The sequence below is a fragment of the Piliocolobus tephrosceles genome, chromosome 8 (assembly GCF_002776525.5).
Source record: "Piliocolobus tephrosceles isolate RC106 chromosome 8, ASM277652v3, whole genome shotgun sequence".
In the NCBI taxonomy this organism is placed as follows: Eukaryota; Metazoa; Chordata; class Mammalia; order Primates; family Cercopithecidae; genus Piliocolobus; species Piliocolobus tephrosceles.
Window position 1 is genome coordinate 32,527,359 of NC_045441.1, and position 18,814 is coordinate 32,546,172.

General features: G+C 45.0%; 2 protein-coding genes across 8 annotated transcripts in view; one reads left to right on the forward strand and one right to left on the reverse strand.

The window, feature by feature from the left end:
* LOC111552304 (up-regulator of cell proliferation) overlaps positions 1-3,724 on the reverse strand; it is a 48,179-nt gene extending 44,455 nt beyond the window's left edge. Inside the window, exon 1 of the mRNA XM_023226457.2 lies at positions 3,119-3,724. The gene's annotated coding sequence lies outside the window, so the exon portion shown is untranslated. The remainder of the gene's footprint in view (positions 1-3,118) is intronic.
* Positions 3,365-18,814, forward strand: part of UBE2D4 (ubiquitin conjugating enzyme E2 D4 (putative)) — a 38,464-nt gene continuing 23,014 nt past the window's right edge. For all 7 annotated transcript variants that reach the window (XM_023226471.2, XM_023226474.2, XM_023226469.2 and 4 more), the window contains exons 1-2: positions 3,365-3,543; positions 15,932-15,995. In XM_023226471.2, the coding sequence (XP_023082239.1) occupies positions 3,520-3,543; positions 15,932-15,995 (88 nt within the window). In that variant the 5' untranslated portion in view covers positions 3,365-3,519. The remainder of the gene's footprint in view (positions 3,544-15,931; positions 15,996-18,814) is intronic.

Genomic DNA, 18,814 nt, shown 5'->3' on the forward strand with positions numbered 1-18,814 from the left:
TTGCCCAGGTCGCTGAAGTGCAGTGGCACAATCTCGGCTCATTGCAACCTCTGTCTCCCAGGTTCAAGCGATTCTCCTGCTTCAGCCTCCTAAGTAGCTGAGATTACAGGCATGCACCACCACGCCTAGCTGATTTTTGTATTTTTAGTAGAGATGGGGTTTCACCATATTGGCCAGGTTGGTCTCAAATTCCTGACCTCGTGATCTGCCTTCCTTGGCCCCCCAAAGTGCTGGGATTACAGGTGTGAGTCACTGTGCCCAGCCTTTTTTTTTTTGTTTTTAAAGAAACAGGGTCTTGCTCTGTCTCCTGGGCTGAAGTACAGTGGCTCAATCACAGCTCCCTGCAGCCTCAAATTCCTGGAATCAAGCAATAATCACACCTCAACCTCCTGAGTCGCTGGGCCCTCAGATGTACACCACCACATTCGGCTAACTTTTAAATTTTTCTGTAGTCAGGGGTTCGCTATGTTGCCCAATCTGGTCTCAAATTCCTGGCCTCAAACAATCCTCCAACCTCAGCTTCCCAAAGTGTTGAGATTACAGGCCTCAGCCACCACGCCCAGCCTGATTTTTTAAAATGTGCTTATTGCCCAGTTGAGTATCTTCTTTGAAGAAATTTCTATTCACATCTTTTGCCCAGTTTTTAATTGGGTTATTTGTCTTTTTTATTGAGTTCTAAATGTTCTTAATATATTCTGGATCTTAGACTGTAGTGAGATATTATTTCAAACATTGTCTCGCATTCTGTGTGCTGTCTTTTTGGTTTCTAGTTGGTGTTGCTTGACAAAAGTTGTAAACTTTCGTGTAGTCAAAATTATCCATTTAAAAATCTTCTGTGTATTATTCTTTTTTTTTTGAGACACAGTCTCACCATTGCCCAGGTTGAAGTGCAGTGGTGCAATCTCAGCTCCCTGCAACCTCTGCCTCCTGGGTTTAAACAATTCTTGTCCCTGAGCCTCCCAAGTAGCTGGGACTACAGGCGCACGCGACCACACCTGGCTAAATTTTGTATTTTTTGTAGAGATGGGGTCTCACCATGTTGGCCAGGCTAAGCTTGAACTCCTGGCCTCAAGCAATTCACCTGCCTCGACCTCCCAAAGTGCTGTGATTACAGGCATAAGCCACTGCACCTGACCAATTGTGTATTATTCTTGCAACATTTCTGCACATCTAAAATTATTTCAATGTTGAAAATGAAACATTACATATAAGCATACTAAAAAGTTTAGAAAACTATGCACTAAACTACCAACAGGGAGTAGAAACAGAATTTTTCATTTTCTATCCTATGTTTCTTTTTTTTCTGAATCATACAAATGATGCAAATTCTCTGTAGAAATTTTAGAAATTAACACATTAGTAAACCTACCATCCAAAAATACTTTTTGAGATTTGACACTTCAAAACCACCATATATATTCTTAGCACATAAATAATCATTTATATGTTCTTACACAAATACATAAACATTTATAAAATCTAGAATCACTTGTTTTATGGGGAGGGAAGGCCATGTCAATAATGTAGGAGGGTGGATGGTCCATGGACTAACAAAAATTTCTGTTGTAAATGTTTGACACCAAGGGGAAGCGCTTGACCTGGGCCATTCAATGGGTGATGCTTGAGCTGGCTTTGGAAGGTGAATGCTCTAGTCAAGGAATGTAGATGCTGTGGTGATGGAAACACTTGATAGTCAGGTGGGCTGGAGGTAGTAAGGAGAAGGTAAAGCTGGAGGATACTTGATTTTGTTTTGAGTTTTTGTTTTTTTGAGACTGGGTCTTGCTCTGTCTCCCAGCCTGGAGTGCAGTGGTGCCATCACAACTCACTGCAGCCTTGATCTCCCGGGCTCAAGTGATCCTCCCACCTCAGCCTCCCAAGTAGCTGGAACTACAGGTGCACACCACCATGCCCAGCTAAGTTTTGTATTTTTTGTAGAGACGGGGTTTCACCATGTTGCCCAGGATGATCTAGAACTCCTGGACTAAGGGATCCACCCACGTCAATCTCCCAAAGTGCTGGGATTACAGGCGTGAGTCACTGTGCCTGGCTGAGGATCCTGGGTTTTGAAGGCCCCTGAATGACAGTGAATGTGATGCTATAGGCCACAGGGCTTCCTTGAAGAGTTCTGGGTAAGGATGCAGTGTGGTAAGCTTTGTATTTCAGACAGTTTATGAAGTTGTGTGGAGGACAGATTGGGGGAATAGGAGCATGAAAGCCAGGGACAAAGCTGGGCAACCATTGAAATGTCTATAATACATTTTATTTCCTGACTGAGTACAAACATAGAGGTGACCATGTGTCCTGGCTGGCTGGAGACAATCCTAGATTACAGCTTTGGTCCCAGAGTAATTATATTAACAGCTACTTTCATGCTCAAACATGTCTCAGTCTGAAGATTAAATATCATCTACATATACACAGCAACAAAACTTCCACAATTCTTACCTTTACTGCGTGAAAGGCACTGACATTTTATTCTCTTTTTTATTTTTATTTTTTATTATTTTTGAGACACAGTCTAGCTCTGTTGCCCAGGCTGGAGTGCAGTGGCGCGATCTCGGCTCACTGCAACCTCTGCCTCCTGGGTTCAAGTGATTCTCAAGTAGCCTCTCAAGTAGCTGGGATTAGAGGCATACGTTACTATGCCCAGCTAATTTCTGTATTTTTAGTACAGACGGGGTTTCACCATGTTGGCCAGGCTGGTCTCGAACTCCTGACCTCAAGTGATCCGCCTGCCTCAGCCTCCCAAAGTGCTGGGATTGTAGGCGTGAGTCACCTCGTCTGGCTTTTTTTTTTTTTTTTTTAATGTTGGTTGCAACCTATTAAATTGATTTCGTGACACACTAAATAGTTCATAACCCTCAGTTTAAACACCTCTGACCTAGACGCCTGCCAAGTCTTAGGAAAACAGGAAGGAGACAGGTAATGAAGTTTGGGAGATGCATAGTCTAAGGCATTGGTTCTCAACATTGGCAGTGCAAGATCACGTGAGGTACGACTGAACACGGAGATCTCCAAAACTGCGGAGAGTTGTGCGTGTGCACGTATGCACAGACATCTACATGGAAATGGCTGTAACGCATCCAGCCATAAGGCGTACAAGAGCATGTATACTTACAGAGTTAAGAACCACTATTCTCAGGAGTTATATGACAGCCTGGGAAGACGCCCAGGATGTAGGAACAGGGAGCAAGCGAGCGTTTGGCACCTTGAGGGTGCTCCGCGCGTCTCCGTAAAGCCAACGAGCCCCTCCTCTTCGCTGGCCTCTCCGGGGCCTTGCTGACCTGTGGTCGAAACCACAGGACCAGGTGCGGGTGGCCAGCGTAACCGGGGCAGCCCCGCGGCTTCCCCTCGGCCGCGCCAGGACGCTCGGCACGCGGCGACGACGGCCCCACAGTGCCCCGCGCGCGCAAGCGCAGGCGGCGGCTCCCGGCGTGCAGCTCGGTGGCGGCTGACCCGGCAGCCGGCCGCCTCAGGCAGCCCTGGCCGGGCCGCCCGGGTCCCCGGCAGCGGCGTAGGATGGCGCTAAAGCGGATCCAGAAGGTACGCACTTTCCCACCCTCCGACTCTTTGGGTGTCCGAAGCGTCGAGGTGTGGGCGGGGCGCCGCTGCCGTGAAGTGAAAGGTGACGGAGGCTCCGCGAGTCGCGGATACACCTGCCTAGGAAGGTGGCCGAACAGACACCCGCGCAGCCTGAAAAGCGAACGCAGCCTGAGAAGGGGATTGCGCGAGCGCGGGGCGGGGCCGGGCCGTGACCACGTGGGCTGCGTCACGCGGGCGGGGCGCCGTGGGGCCACCTGCAGGCTCCTGGACAAGCGGGTAGCTGAGTCCCCGGAGTAAGGCAGGCTTGCTCCTCTAGGTTATCCAGAAGGGCTGGATGGGTATCCAGAAGGGTATCCAGGATGAAGCTGGGTCCTAAGGGAGGAGTAGGAACTCGGCAGGTGGGGAAGAGGGAAAAAGGCTTTCCCGGCAACGGGGAGACCACGAGGCCTGGAGGACTGACAGGATAGGGGAGAAGCTGAAGGGCAGATGGTGTGGACTCGGGTGGTCCTTAGGGGCAGTGCTGAAGTAACTGATTTTTATCCTGTAGGTAAGAGGGAGTCCATGAAGGTTTAATGCATTCACTAGAATTTGGAAAATGCACAACAGTAGAACAAAGAAGTATTTCTAATTCTATCACTTTACTATTTGTTAACATTTTAGCATACCTATGTTCAGTTTTTTCTATATTTGAAACAATTATCGGCCGGGCGCGGTGGCTCAAGCCTGTAATCCCAGCACTTTGGGAGGCCGAGGCGGGCGGATCACGAGGTCAGGAGATCGAGACCATCCTGGCTAACACGGTGAAACCCCATCTCTACTAAAAAAAATACAAAAAACTAGCCGGGTGAGGTGGCGTGTGCCTGTAGTCCCAAGCTACTCGGGAGGCTGAGGCAGGAGAATGGCGTAAACCCGAAAGGTGGAGCTTGCAGTGAGCTGAGATCCGGCCACTGCACTCCAGCTTGGGCGACAGAGTGAGACACAGCCTCGAGAACCACAACAAAAAAAAAAAAAAAAAAAAAAAAAAAAACACAATTATCCTGCATTTTGTATTCCCCTTATTCACATAATAGTAAATGTAAGCATGTTGTGAAATAGTATTTATAACTTTTTTTTTTTTTTTTTTTGAGACAGTCTTGCTCTGTCGCCCAGGCTGGAGTACAGTGGCACAATCATGGCTCACTGCAGCCTCAACCTTCCAGGTTCAAGTGATCCTCCCTCCTCAGCTTCCTGGGTAGCTGGGACTACATGCCACCATGCCCAGCCAATTGTTCATTTTTTGTAGAGACAGTGTCTCGCTGTGTTGCCCAGGCTGGTCTCATACTCCTGGGCTTAAGCGATCCTCTTGCCTCTACCTCCTAAAGTGGTGCAATTACAACATGAGACACCATGTCCAGTTCTGTAACTAATTTTTAACATTAACTTTCCACAAGTACGTGACTAGTAACTTATTTAGTCATTACCTGTAGTAGGTAAAACTGTAGTAGGTAAAAGTATGAACTTGGGTGTCAGACAGACCTGGGTTAGAGAATGTGAGGTCACTTATAGTGGGATCTTGGGCAAGGCACTTAATCATTCCTAGCCTCCCAGTCCTACATGTTTACAGAGTTGTTTTGAGAATTAAATGCTATGAAATGTGTTTAGCACATGCTTGCTGGTATACCAAGCACTCAATATGAGTTAGCTGCTCTTGTTAGAAATTCTTCACTATTTGCTGCTATGAACTTTGTATTAGTCTGTTTTGTGTTGCTATAAAGGAATATCTGAGGCTGGGTAATTAATAAAGAAAAGAGGTTTATTTGGCTCTCAGTTCTGCAGGCTGTACAAGAAGCATAGTGCCAGCATCTGCTTCTTGTACAGAAGAAGGCCTCAGGGAGCTTACAATCATGGCGGAAAGCAAAGGAGAAGCAGACGTGTCACCTGTTAAGAGAGGGAGTGAGAGAGATGCCAGCTCTTTTAAACACCCAGATTTCGCATGAACTAATAGAGTGAGCACTCACGGATTATTGTTGGGGGGGGGGGCACCAAGCCATTCATGAGGAATCTGCCCCCATGACCCAGACACCTCCCACCAGGCCCCACCTCCAACACTGGCAATCACATTTCAGCATGAGATTTGGAGGGGACAAATATCCAAACCAGATCAACCATCATTGTACAATGAGCCTTTTCCTTAATTCACATTACTGGGTTTGATTGCCAGAGGTGGAATAACAGGATCTCTGAGATTATGATTCTTCTTTTTAAATAGCTGTCTAAAAGAGAGAATTTTAATGAGTTATTCTCTGAAAGGGGTCATCTGTCATCCTAGGACTTTGAAGCAGGTGAATGACGTGCTGAGATCTGTGTTATAAAAAGATCCTTCTGGCGGCAGTGCGGCCTGAAGTGGGACAGAGGGAGACTAGAGGCTATTGTGAAGGTTCAGCAGCAGCTTTGCCCAAATTAATGACCATGGAATGGATGCTAGGCCAGAGCAGTGCCTGGACCACATTGCAGAAGTGGAATTGACAGGACTTGAGGAGAGGATGTGGTGAAAGTGAAACAAGGAGGTGTACAAAATGGGTCACTTAGTGGATGGTGGTGTTATTGTCTAGGATGGGGAATCAGAAGTTTTGAAGGCAGGGAGGAGGGTAGGAGAGATAAGGAGTAAAGGTTTGAGCCTACATATTCAAATGTGTAGGCTGATAAGATTTATAAAAGAGAGGGTTTGGAAAAACAAGTTTGGACCTTGAGCATGAAATGTCAACTATAGATCCAAGGTAATTGAAGTCATAAGGCCAGGGAGAACTTTTCCTTGATAAGAATCAAGGACAGGCTGGATGCAGTGGCCCACGCCTATATCCCAGCACTCTGGGAGGCCAAGGCGGGTGGATTGCTTGAGTCTAGGAGTTTGAGACCAACAGAGCAACACAGCAAAATTCCATCTCTACTAAAAATTTAAAAATGGCCAGGTGAGGTGGCTCATGCCTGTAATCATAGCACTTTGGGAGACCAAGACAGGTGGATCATTTAAGGTCAGGAGTTTGAGACCAGCCTGGCCAATGTACTGAAACCCCTCTGTAATAAAAATACAAAAAAATTAGCTGGGCGTGGTGGTGCACGCCTGTAACCCCAGCTACTCGGGAGGCTGAGGCAGGAGAATTGCTTGAACCCGGGAGGTGGAGGTTGCAGTGAGCTGACATTGCGCCACTGCACTCCAGCCTGGGTGACAGAGCAAGACTCCATCTAAAAAAAATGAAAGTAAATTTTAAAAAAATGAGCTGAGCGCAGTGACACACACCTGTAATCCCAGCTACTCAGGAGGCTAAGGTGGGAGAATCACCTGAGCCTAGGAGGTCAAGGCTGTAGTGAGCCTCACCACTGCACTCCAGCCTGGGCAACCCCAGTGTGACCCTGTCTTAAAAACAAAACAAGAATCAAGGTCAGGACTGGCTTCATGTGTGTGTGATGCATTCAGTCTCACAGGGCCCCAGGCTTGGATGGACTCTGCCTTTGGTTTTATGCTCTGCTGTCACCATCAGGAAATTCTTAATAATTATTGAACTAGAGACCCTACGTTTTCACATGCACAAGGCCCTGCAAATTATGTAGCAAGTCCTGGGGTGAGCACTCAAAAGTGTGTCAAGCCTGCAGTGGTGAGATGGCACCATTGGGCCACCACTAGTTAGGATGTCTTGGCTACAAGTGACAGAAGCTGAGCTGCCCTTGTGCACGGAATTGGAGGTCCTGTGGCAGGACCTTGGGAGCAACTCAGTCCCCCTCTCCTGGTCTGTTTCTGTGTCACTCTGGGCTGAATGGCTCTGGGACACAGCCTGCTGGACATCTGGGAGTAATAGAGACAATTGCTTCCAGAAGAACTGATGAGAATGTTCTCAGAAAGCCCAGCAGATCTTTTTTTTTTTCCTTTGTCTTGTTATGAATTATGTCTCATGCTCATTCCTAAACCAATGAGTGGCAAGGAGTCTGGTTACCCTTAGACCTGGAGCTGAGAGTGAGTTGACCAGAACTGAATAGGAGTCCTTCAGAAAGGGGGAAGGCGGATGGGTGCTGAGCAGGTAGCCAGCAATATGCGAGCCTGAGCCAGGTGTGTGGTGTCTACTAGCTTCCCCCTTAAGTTTCCAATCCACAGCTCTTTCTAACCAACTTCAACCCTTTAAAAATATGTTTTCAAATGAATGTTTCAAATTGAATGTTTTTAGATGCACTTTTTATTTATTTAGCTAGTTTAGTTAGTTAGCTAGTTAGTTAGTTAGTTTTTTGAGACAGGGTCTTGCTCTATTACCCAGGCTGGAGTGCAGTGGCTTAATCATAGCTCACTATAGCCTTGACCTCCTGGGTTCAAGCAGTCCTCCCACTTAGCTTTCCCAGTAGCTGGGACTACAGGTGCCTGCCACCACATCTGGCTAATTTTAAAATTTTTGTAGAGAGCGGATTTCACCACGTTGCCAAGGCTGGTCTCAAACTCCTAGGCTCATGCAATCCTCCCACCTCAGCCTCCCAAAGTGCTGGGATTGCAGGTGTGACAGGGTTGTATGTGGCAGCAGTTCAATTTTTTAATTTTTTTTTTCTCTTTGATATGTGTATTAGTCCATTCTTACATTGCTATTAGGAAATACCTGGCCGGATAAGGTGGCTCATGTCTGTAATCCCAGCATTTTGGGAGGCCGAGGCAGACAGCTCATCTGAGGTCAGGTCCTGGTCAACATGGTGAAACCCCACATCTACTAAAAATACAAAAATTAGCTGGGTGTGGTGGCAGGCGCCTGTAATCCTGGCTACTTGGGAGGCTGAGGCAGGAGAATTGCTTGAACCCCGGGGGCAGAGGTTGCAGTGAGCTGAGATCATGCCACTGCACTCCAGCCTGGGCAATAGAGTAAGACTCTGTCTCAAAAGAAAGAAAGAGAGAGAGAGAGAGAGAGAGAAAGGAAAGGAAGGAAGGAAGGAAGGAAGGAAGGAAGGAAGGAAGGAAGGAAGGAAAGAAAGGAAAGAAAGGAAAGAAAGGAAAGAGAGAAAGAGAGAAAGAGAGAAAGAGAGAAAGAAAAGAAAGAGCTGAAGGCTGGATGAGGTGGCTCATGCCTGTAATCCTAGCAGGCATGGTGGGTGGCGTGTGCCTATGTTCCCAGCTACTCAGGTGACTGAGGTGGAAGGATCACTTGAGCCTGGGAAGTGGAGGTTGCAGTGAGCCAATATCATGCCCCTACACTCCAACCTGGGTGACAAAGTGAGACCCTATGTCAAAAACAAAAACAAAAACAAAAAAACCCGAGATGAGATAATTTAGGAAGAAAAGAGTTTTAATTAGCTCACAGTTCCTCAGGCTGTATAAGAAGCATGGCACTAGTGTCTGCTCTGCCTCAGAGGAGGGGAAACTTACACTCATGGTGGAAGGCAAACAGGGAGCAGAGCAGGCATGTTACATGGCCAGAATAGGAGCAAGAGAGAAAACAAGGGGAGGTTCTCCACACTTTTATTTATTTATTTATTTATTTTTGAGACAAGGTCTCACTCTGTCACCCAGGCTGGAGTGCAGTGGTGCAATTTCTGCTCACTGGCAGCCTCGGTCTCCCTGGCTCAAGTGATTCTCATGTCTCTGATTCAAGTGATTCTCATGTCTCAGCCTCTGGAGTAACTGGAATTATAGTGTGTGCCACCACACCTGACTACTTTTTTTTGTCTTTTTAGTAGAGACAGGGTTTTACCATGTTGCCCAGGCTGGTCTTGAACACCTGAGCTCAAGTGATCCACCCACTTGGGCCTCCCGAAGTGCTGGGATTACAGGCATGAGCCACCATGCCAGGCCATGACACATTTTTTTTTTTTTTTTTTGTGAGACAGAGTCTTGCTCTGTCGCCCAGGCTAGAGTGCAGTGGCGCGACCTTGGCTCACTGCAAGCCTCGCCCCCTGGGTTCATGCCATTCTCTGGCCTCAGCCTCCCCTAGTAGCTGGGACTACAGGCGCCCACCACCACGCCTGGCTAATTTTTTGTATTCTTAATAGAGATGGGGTTTCGCCATGTTAGCTAGGATGGTCTTGATCTCCTGACCTCGTGATCTGCCTGCCTTGGCCTCCCAAAGTGCTGGGATTACAGGTGTGAACCACTGCACCCGGCCCGTGACACACTTTTAAACAATCAGATCTTGTGAGAAGAGGATAATACCAAGTGGATGATCCTAAACCAATCACTAGCCCCCAGGCCTCACCCTCAACATTGGAGATTACCATTTGACAAGAGTTTTGGACGGGAACACAGATCCAAACTATAGTATCAATACATATTTAACACATATACTTTGCAATACATGTACTTTAAAGAAAATTTGGAAAATACCTGGCTGAGCAGGGTGGCTCATACCTGTAATCTCAGCACTTTGGGAGGCCGAGGCCGATGGATCAGTTGAGGCCAGGAGTTTGAGACAAGCCTGGCCAACATGGCAAAACCCTGTCTCTCCTAAATATATAAACATTAGTCGGGCATAGTGGTACGTGCCTGTAATCCCAGCTACTCGGGAGACTGAGGCATAAAAATCACTTGAACCCAGGAGATGGAGGTTGCAGTGAACCGAGATGGTGCCACTGTACTCCAGCCTGTGTGACAGAGCAAAATCCTGTCTCAAAAAATAAAAATAAAGAAAATTAAAGAAAATTTGGAAAATACTCCCAAAATTCAGTTTTAAAAAAAGTCATCTATAGTCATCTAAAGTGGGTCATTTTCTCTTGCTGGAATGTGTGCCATCCAGTTCCCCTCCTGGGTGGCAACAAATGTTAAAGTAGTCTTCTAGAAATATGTATGTATATATATTCTCTACCCATTCATGTAATTGTGGTTCACATTTTTGTGGATTTCTTTTCAGTGCCTTTGATGTGTATATGTTTCAGATTGCTGTCATCATGTAGTGCATCAAATTTTATACTCTGCTTTTTTCTTGCCCTTTTCCTGTAATGTTGTATCATGACATTTTCTCCTGTTGTTCTGTAGTCTTTAAAAACTAATTTTCAGTGGCTGCATAATACTTGGTTTAGTTTCTCAAAAAAAAGTTTAACTTCTGATTATAAAGATAGTAATTACTCTTTAAAGAAACTTGGGGCTGGGCGTGGTGGCTCACGCCTGTAATCCCAGCACTTTGCCCAGGCTGAGGCAGGAGGATCACTTGAGGTCAGGAGTTCGAGACCAGCCTGGCCAGCATAGTGAAATTCATCTCTACTACAAATACAAAAATTAGCTGGGCATGGTGATGCGTGCCTGTAATCAATCCCAGCTACTCTGGAGGGTGAAGCACCAGAATTGCTTGAACTCGGTAGGCAGAGGTTGCAGTGAGCTGAGATGGTGCCAGTGCACTCCAGCCTGGGCAATAGAGTGAGACCCTGTCTCAAAAAAACTAAAAATAAAAATAAAGAGAACTTGGAAGTAAGATAATGCCATATTCATCTACTTCAAGATGAATATTTTTTCAAATGTTCACATCTCTGAAATTGGGATGCTTCTTACAATAGCTGTCAGCCAGGTTACCTTCACTTAGTTGTCACTATCTATATGAGTAAACTGGATCATGGCAGTTCATTATGAGGTAAGTGCATTGCTGGTACTGTATTTGTTGAGTTCAATTGTTTTAAAAATATTTTCAAAAAGATAGTGTGATTTAGCACTGAAAAGAAAAGCTTTCATGAACACAGGCACAGAAACAGGACAGTGAAGAGTAAATTTCATACTAGTGAAGCAAATATTTGTTGTTGGAGGAAGGACTGGAATTTCCTAATTCTATGTCAAGCAACCAAACTCTTCATAGCCCGAGAAAGGAAGGTACCACCTACCCTCAACTTGGTAAGGCTGGGTCATTTTTTTTTTTTTTTTTTTTTTTTGCTGGAAGACGTGCAAATAGATTGTGTATCATAGGCCTTTGCAGAATAGGTATTGATGTCTTGAAAGAAAACTCCAGACACACTAGTAGAGGACTCTAAGAATTGCCACATTACCATTGTTTTAGAAGACACAGAGGATGATATTGTGTAGACATCAATGACTCAGTGTTGGGCTCTGAATGGAAAGAAACTTTAGGAATACCTGAACAAACTAGTTTATTTATTTCACTTGTTTTTCCTTTTTTTTTTTTTTTGGATGCATGAATGATACTTAAAAAGAAACCCACAAAGCTATGTTTAAAAGAATTATTTTGATAAGAGTAATTTTAATTTTTTAATTTTTTGAAAAAGTCTCACTGTGTCACACAGGAGCAATCCCGGCTCACTGCAACCTCCACCTTCCGGGGCTAAAGCAATTCTTCCCCCCCCCCCCGGAAGAAAAAGTACTTTTTATTTGATGACCAAGTACACACACATTCACACACACACATATAACTAAAAAAATTTTTTTTGCTCTTATCACGTGGGATGCATTGTGAAATGTTCTACATTCTTTCATTTAAGGAAAAATGCTGGTCACGTTTTAGTAAAAATATTTCACAAATCACTAATATATTACAATGCATAACTGCTCTAGAGCATTAACAATGCTAAGCTATAATTTTAGGGAAATAGATACTGGTGCTCCTTCTTAGAATTAGCCCATGTGGTATTTTAGGTACTCAACTCAGAGAAAAAAAATGTTAACATAGCCTTGTTACCATGTATCCAGCCTGGACATGGTACATGCTTTTAATGAGCTTAAATCATCTACCTTCCTAGGCCCAAGATCTGAGGGAATGACTTGCAACTATGTAACAGGACCCTTTGTCTGCACTGTACTTTTTTTTTTTTTTTTTTTTTTTTGAGACAGAGTCTTGCTCTGTCGCCCAGGCTGGAGTGCAGTGGCCGGATCTCGGCTCACTGCAAGCTCCGCCTCCTGGGTTTACGCCATTCTCCTGCCTCAGCCTCCCGAGTAGCTGGGACTATAGGCGCCCGCCACCTCGCCCAGCTAGTTTTTTTGTATTTTTTAGTAGAGACGGGGTTTCACCATGGTAGCCAGGATGGTCTCGATCTCCTGACCTCTTGATCCGCCCGTCTCGGCCTCCCTAAGTGCTGGGATTACAGGCTTGAGCCACTGCGCCCGGCCTGTACTATACATTTTATATGTCTTTTTGTACATTGTTTCACTTGTTCCTCACAAGGACTCTGTAAGGTATGGAGGGGGAAATATCAGCTACACTTTATAGATAGTGAAGTTAAGATTCAGAGAAGTTAAGTGACTTTCTCAGTTACCATATACCTAGTACAAAGCAGAGACAAAATAAGAACTATTAACTTTTAGGTTGGAGGCCCTTTTCTCTAAACCATATAGCTTCTGAGAGTATAATCTAACCCAAAATATTTTTACTGCTTCATCCTCATTTTCTTATTGTTAATTCAACTTTTTACAGAATACCATAAAAGACCTAATTCTAAATTCATCATGCTAAATTTATGCTTCTCTATCAATGTAAACTTATGGCCACAGAACACACTTTTTTTTGGAAAGCACTGTCACTTTGGCTCTAAAGGAACATAAGCAATATAAAAAGCCCCAGAGGCCAAGGAAATTGAAGAGAAGTCAGAAGAAGGGATATCAAATGGAATGTATTAATGAATTTTACTCCCTTTAAGCTTGTACTTTTGTGAGAGGGTTCAATGGAGAGCTTTAATGCAGATGAGACTTGAAGCTTTTGAAGAAGATCTAAGTCTTGATGAGGTTATTCAAACTCAGATCTTGAATGCATAATGATGATAGGCTATGGTCTTCAAAAACATTGTACTTGATGCTCTTCCACAGTGCTAGGATTGGAATGCCACAATACATATTGATTCATGTTTTTGTCCATTAATGATCTGTGGGTTTCTTTAAATGAAGTCCATTTTAGAGTCCATAGATATTAGTGTTCTGCAAAACTGTTAGGGATTGGAGGCTCCCAAAAAACCCCAGACACTCCGCCCTGCCCATGGCATCACCCTGTAAAGTGATTCTTGTGCCTCAGCCTCCTGAATAGCTGGTTATAGCCACGTGCCACCATGCCCAGCTAAGTTTTGTATTTTTAGTAGAGACAAGGTTTCACCGTGTTGGCCAAGCTGGTCTCGAACTCCTGACCTCAAGCAATCTGCCTACCTCAGCCTCCCAAAGTGCTGGGATTACAGGTGTGAACCACTGTACACAGTCTAATAAAAGTAATTTTTAAGTAAAATTAAAGTTTATGTGCAAAGAAAGCATTTGGTGTTAGCTTATTTGCCAGGAAGGTTTTTTTTTTTCCCCCCTAATTGTATGTAAAGTAAAATTGTGTCTTACAAAGGATGGAGTCTTGGAGTTGATGAAACACAGTTAAGAAATAACTGGGTGTGTAGCATGGTTTGCTTAACTCTTCTCTACTAATATTCAATACTTTAACTTACTTTCTCTTTTTTGGAGCTTCTCAACTTTTATCATTGTTACTTGTAATAGTAATTACTATATAAACTTAACCTACTTAATCCTTTACAATAAATAAAATATTTATACATTTAATGATTTGATAATAAATTCCTATGGTTCAAAAGGTGCAAAGGATATACAGGGAAAAGTCTCCCGCCCAAGACTGTCCCTAGCCATCCAATTCCCCTCCTGGAGGGGCAACCAGTGTCAAAGTATTCTTCTAGAAATATATATATATATTCTACTTATTCCTCTCCCTGTTTATAATACTAATTGTGGCATTCTCTATGCCACTATTGTCTTGATATTTACTGGTTGCTCCTGCTTACATTATATACATTAAAAACTTACATGCAAAATTTGTAGCCACACAATAGTGCCAGCAAGTTGGCAGGCAAGTATGATTACAGCTTAACAGATAATTATACTGAGGCCCAAAGAGGTGAAAGTGATTTCCTCAGTGATGGAGCTTAGACTCAGACCTGAGTCTTCTAACCCTGTGAGGTGAGCACAGGAATTCGATGTGTGAGTGAACTAGTTTCTTTCAAGTCACACCATTCTTCCTTGAAATGCCAGTTAGCATTCAAAACTCCTAGGTGCTGGCTGGAGTCTATCAATAGGGATCCACACACGGCCTTTCAGGGATCATTAAGTGCGGGTAGAACTGTTGATCACACCTCTAAAGGGGCCATGGATTCTGCATACCGGCAGTGCAAAAGCATAGAGGTGTGGGAAAACCTTGTGAGGTAGAGGGAATTGGTCTGTACTGCTGGCTTTTCCTGCCCCTGGCTGTTCATGTAACCTCTTCAGGATTTGCCTTAGCAGCTCTATCATAGAGCTCATTTATCTATGCAGTATTGCAATGAATGTAAACAATTCCCCTGCACCGTGATACTGGAGGTGCTGACGGGCACATAGCAGAGAGGTAAGCAAAAAGGAGCTGTTCCACAGAGATTTCTGTAGCTCTTGCATTTCTGAGCCTGTCCTCGGTCCCCTTGTGTGACCTCAGTTGTTCCCAAGTTAAATTCTCTTTTGACCACTCCTAATGCTGCTTCCTGAATGCTTTCCAAGTATAATTCGTTTCACTTACAAGGAAATGGGTTCAGATATATTCGATACTACTAGAACTGGCCAGTGGTATACTGGTGGACATTTAAAGATCAACCCTCGGGGAGAAAACATGGCCCTGATTTGTAGCTTTTGCTGGCTTCTGTGATGTTCATACTTCCATCTTGGCTGATTAAATTTGAAGTGAAGGGGATAAATGCAGGATGGCCAGAGAGGTGGTTACTGAAATGATCAGCGTGTCCAGAGCCATATGGTAAAATCAGGAGAGTTTGTGTAGATAGGACAGTGTTTGGCTTAGTTCAGAGATGGTGTCCCATAAAGGGAATCTAGTTGTGGTATAATCCCCGATCCCCACTGGTGCAGTGTTAGACTTTGGCTCAAGTGCCAAAGTCTCCACATTCAGAGCCCTAGGACTTACCACATAACCAGTGGTGACTAGGGTGATTGGGATGGTGGCTGGGGAGGCAAAGTAGAGAGATTATCGCTTCCTTGGTGCTAAGTGCTTCCATACATTAATTCATTAGCCTAGTAGTAAAACCTGGCACCTATCCTTCTCCCAGAACTCTCTCCTGGGCTGCTTTTCTTCCATATCCTCAGCACCTGGGGGCCTGGGGATGTGTTCTACCTGAGGAGGTGGGAGGCTAGGCTTGGAGGTAAGGCAGAGCTACATGTGACTGACTTCTTGCCTGCCCTCTTCCAGCTGTGTACCTTGAGTAGGTAACTTCATCTCTTTACAATTCAATTTCCTAATGTATAAAATGGAAATGATCGTACCTACTTCTCTGGTATCTTTACAGCAGGGAGTAGACTCCTATGACCCAACTTGTCTCTAACCCACTCCTGAGGCCTAGGAGCCTCCTCCCACCAGGAGAATTCCTTCCAGCTACCAAGATTGGTGTGTAAAGGCAGCATCCCCAGCATACAGCAGCTCTGACCCACTATCTCGTGTTCTAGGAATTAACCGACTTGCAGAGGGATCCTCCTGCCCAGTGTTCCGCGGGACCTGTGGGTGATGACTGTAAGTATTTTGGGGAGCTTCACATTGTAGGAGGATTGTAATTAAGATACCCCAATTTAGGCCGGGTGTGGTGGCTCATGCCTATAATCCTAGCACTTTGGGAAGCCAAGGTGGGTGGATTACCTGAGGTCAGGAGTTTGAAACTAGACTGGCTAACATGGCAAGACCCTGTCTCTACTAAAAGTACAAAAATTAGCTGGGCATGCTGGCACGCACCTGTAATCCCAGCTACTTGGGAGGCTGAGGCAGGAGAATCGCTTGAACCCGGGATGCAGAGGTTACAGTGAGCCGAGATCGTGCCACTGCACTCCAGCCTGGGCAACAGACTCTGTCTAAAAAACAAACAAACAAGCGAAACCAAACAACCAAATTATCAGCCAAGCAGTATTTAAGAAAACCAGTCAGTTATTTTCCCTTCATTTGCTTGTGAATGGCTTTTTCATTTGAGGTCTAGGCCATGAGTTCAGAGCAGCTTGGCTGGTCAGGTTATACTCAAAGTAGAACCTGCATTGCCTCTCATGTCCCATAGTCACTGCTTCCCTCTTCTGGCGCATGAGAAAGCCAGCTTGGCCTGAGGACTCACATCGGCTGCTGGAAAGTGCCCTTGGCCAAGTCAAACTTGGGTGCTGGTGTAAATATTGTTGGAGTTGGTCTAGAGGACCTGGTGCTGCTGCAGCTCCTGGGAGCAGAGCAGGACAGCCGAGGAGGGGCCAGGCAGGGTAGGGCAGTGGCCACTTGCCTCTGCCAAGGGAAAGGGCAATCCCTATTATTTTCTCCCACTTCCACTCTTCCCTGGCGGATACTGAAGAAGCAGTTCTGGGCAGCTTCTCGGGAGAGAGAGGGAGAAGCAGCACTGCCTGTTCCAGGCCTCTGCTGTCCCTCACAGGTGGTGGCTGAGGCTGAGCTGCCCAGCACTGCTTCAGGGTTTCCAGGTCTGTCCTCTGCCCACTCACCTTGCCTCCACTTTGCGGGCTTCTTGGGCTCTGGACCACCAATCCTTGCCTGTGAGGCTTCAGTAACTGCAGCCGTAGGAAAGTAGGTGGGGAGGGGAGATACTATGTGTTCAAGGAGAGTGGTGTCAGAGGTACATATACCAAAGAATCAAAAACAGACTGAGACAGAATGTGTATGCCAATGTTCACAGCACCATTATTCATGATTTTCAGAAGCTGATAACAACCCAAGTGCCCATCAGTGGAAAATAGATAAACAAAATATGGTTCTGATACACATTACAACATGAAAACCTGCGAAGTGAAATAAGCCAGAAAGAAAATAATGAATATATGATTCCACTTACATGAAATATCTAGATTAGGCAAATTCATAGAGACAGATGGTAGATGAGAGATTACCTGAGGCTGACGGGAGGGGAAACGGGAGAAATATTGTTTCATGGGTACAGAATTTGTTGGGGGTGATGGAAAGTTTTAGAAATGGATGGGGAGATGGTTTTACAGCATCATGAAGGCATATAATGCCACAGAATTGTACACTTAAAAGTTGTTTAAATTGCGTATTATATATTTTTTACTACAATAAAACAAAAATTTCACAAAGCTGGAAAAAAAAGAGGGCATGCCAACATATGTGCGCCTGCATGTCCTGGGAGGGGACTGAGCTTAGAGGAGCCAGGGGTAGGCAGATGGAGCCACTGAAAATGGAGGACTCTAAAGGCTCTACGTGGGAGTTTAAATCTCGTTTTTGGAGCAGAGCAGAAATGTTTCCCAGCTGCCTATGCAGAGTATAAGAAACAAGAACGACTCTGCTCCATTGTCTCCTGGTACCTGCTCATCACTCTGCTCCTCACTAATCAGCGATTACCTCATGTTGTCCTCACAAGCACCCCAGGTCTCTATAGCATGCTTCCCCTCTTACCTGTCACTTAAGATAATATCAGATTAAACTGGGGTTGCTGTAAACTTGAACTAGGTCTTGTTTAGCCTTAGCTGTCTAGAGGCAGCTTCCCTGATGCTCAGCTCAGCTCAAACTTACCTTGCACCAGAGCCCAGGCTAAGAGAGGCTAGCATCAAGGCCAGCCACCACAGTCAGAGCTCAGTGGGTGGAAGCTAGCCTTTGGGGCCATTTCACACCTGCCTCGTGGGCTCACAGCCATTTCCAGCATCCCTCCTCTGTATCTTTTCTCATCCTCTTGCTTTTGGGGCCTTCTCTTCTGACTCTGCCCTCAAGCCCTGCTTAGTGTCCCAGCAGCCCTCAGGGTTAAAGTGAACAACACCAGAGGATTCTAACCTGTTCTGAAATATATTATCAAAAACACTTTTATTTAATAAAGAATTCCATTCACATTAACATTAGGCAAAGATATATCTTCTTTCAACTAATGATTAGCATGAATTGGCATAAAAACAGTCAAAGCAAAAAAAAAAAAAAAAACAGTGATATTTTCATTAACTCAGACAGCCTTATTATAGGTAAAGGTGTTCTCTTCAGCACCATTTCTTCGAAATATTGAAAAGCGCTCATGGGCCACCTTGACTACTTTTGAACACCTCTAGGGGCTTAGGAAACTTCTGCTTTAGTCCCTGCACTTGTGCTCCCACCCCAAACCTTGGTGCTTTCCTGGGCCTCCTGTTGGATAGAGCCTGTGGGGTACTTAAATAGGTGACAGGAAGCCCAGGACAGGACCAGGTCTGAAACTTTGGGCTAATTCCATATCCACTATGAATCCATGAGACAGAATTCTCTTGAGAACAACAGGTCCTTCAGATGATCCCAGCAACCCATTCCTGTGGGTGAGTAGGCATTTTCCACAAAGGCCCTAGAGTCAATATCCCTGGGACCATTTGTATGACTTGGAA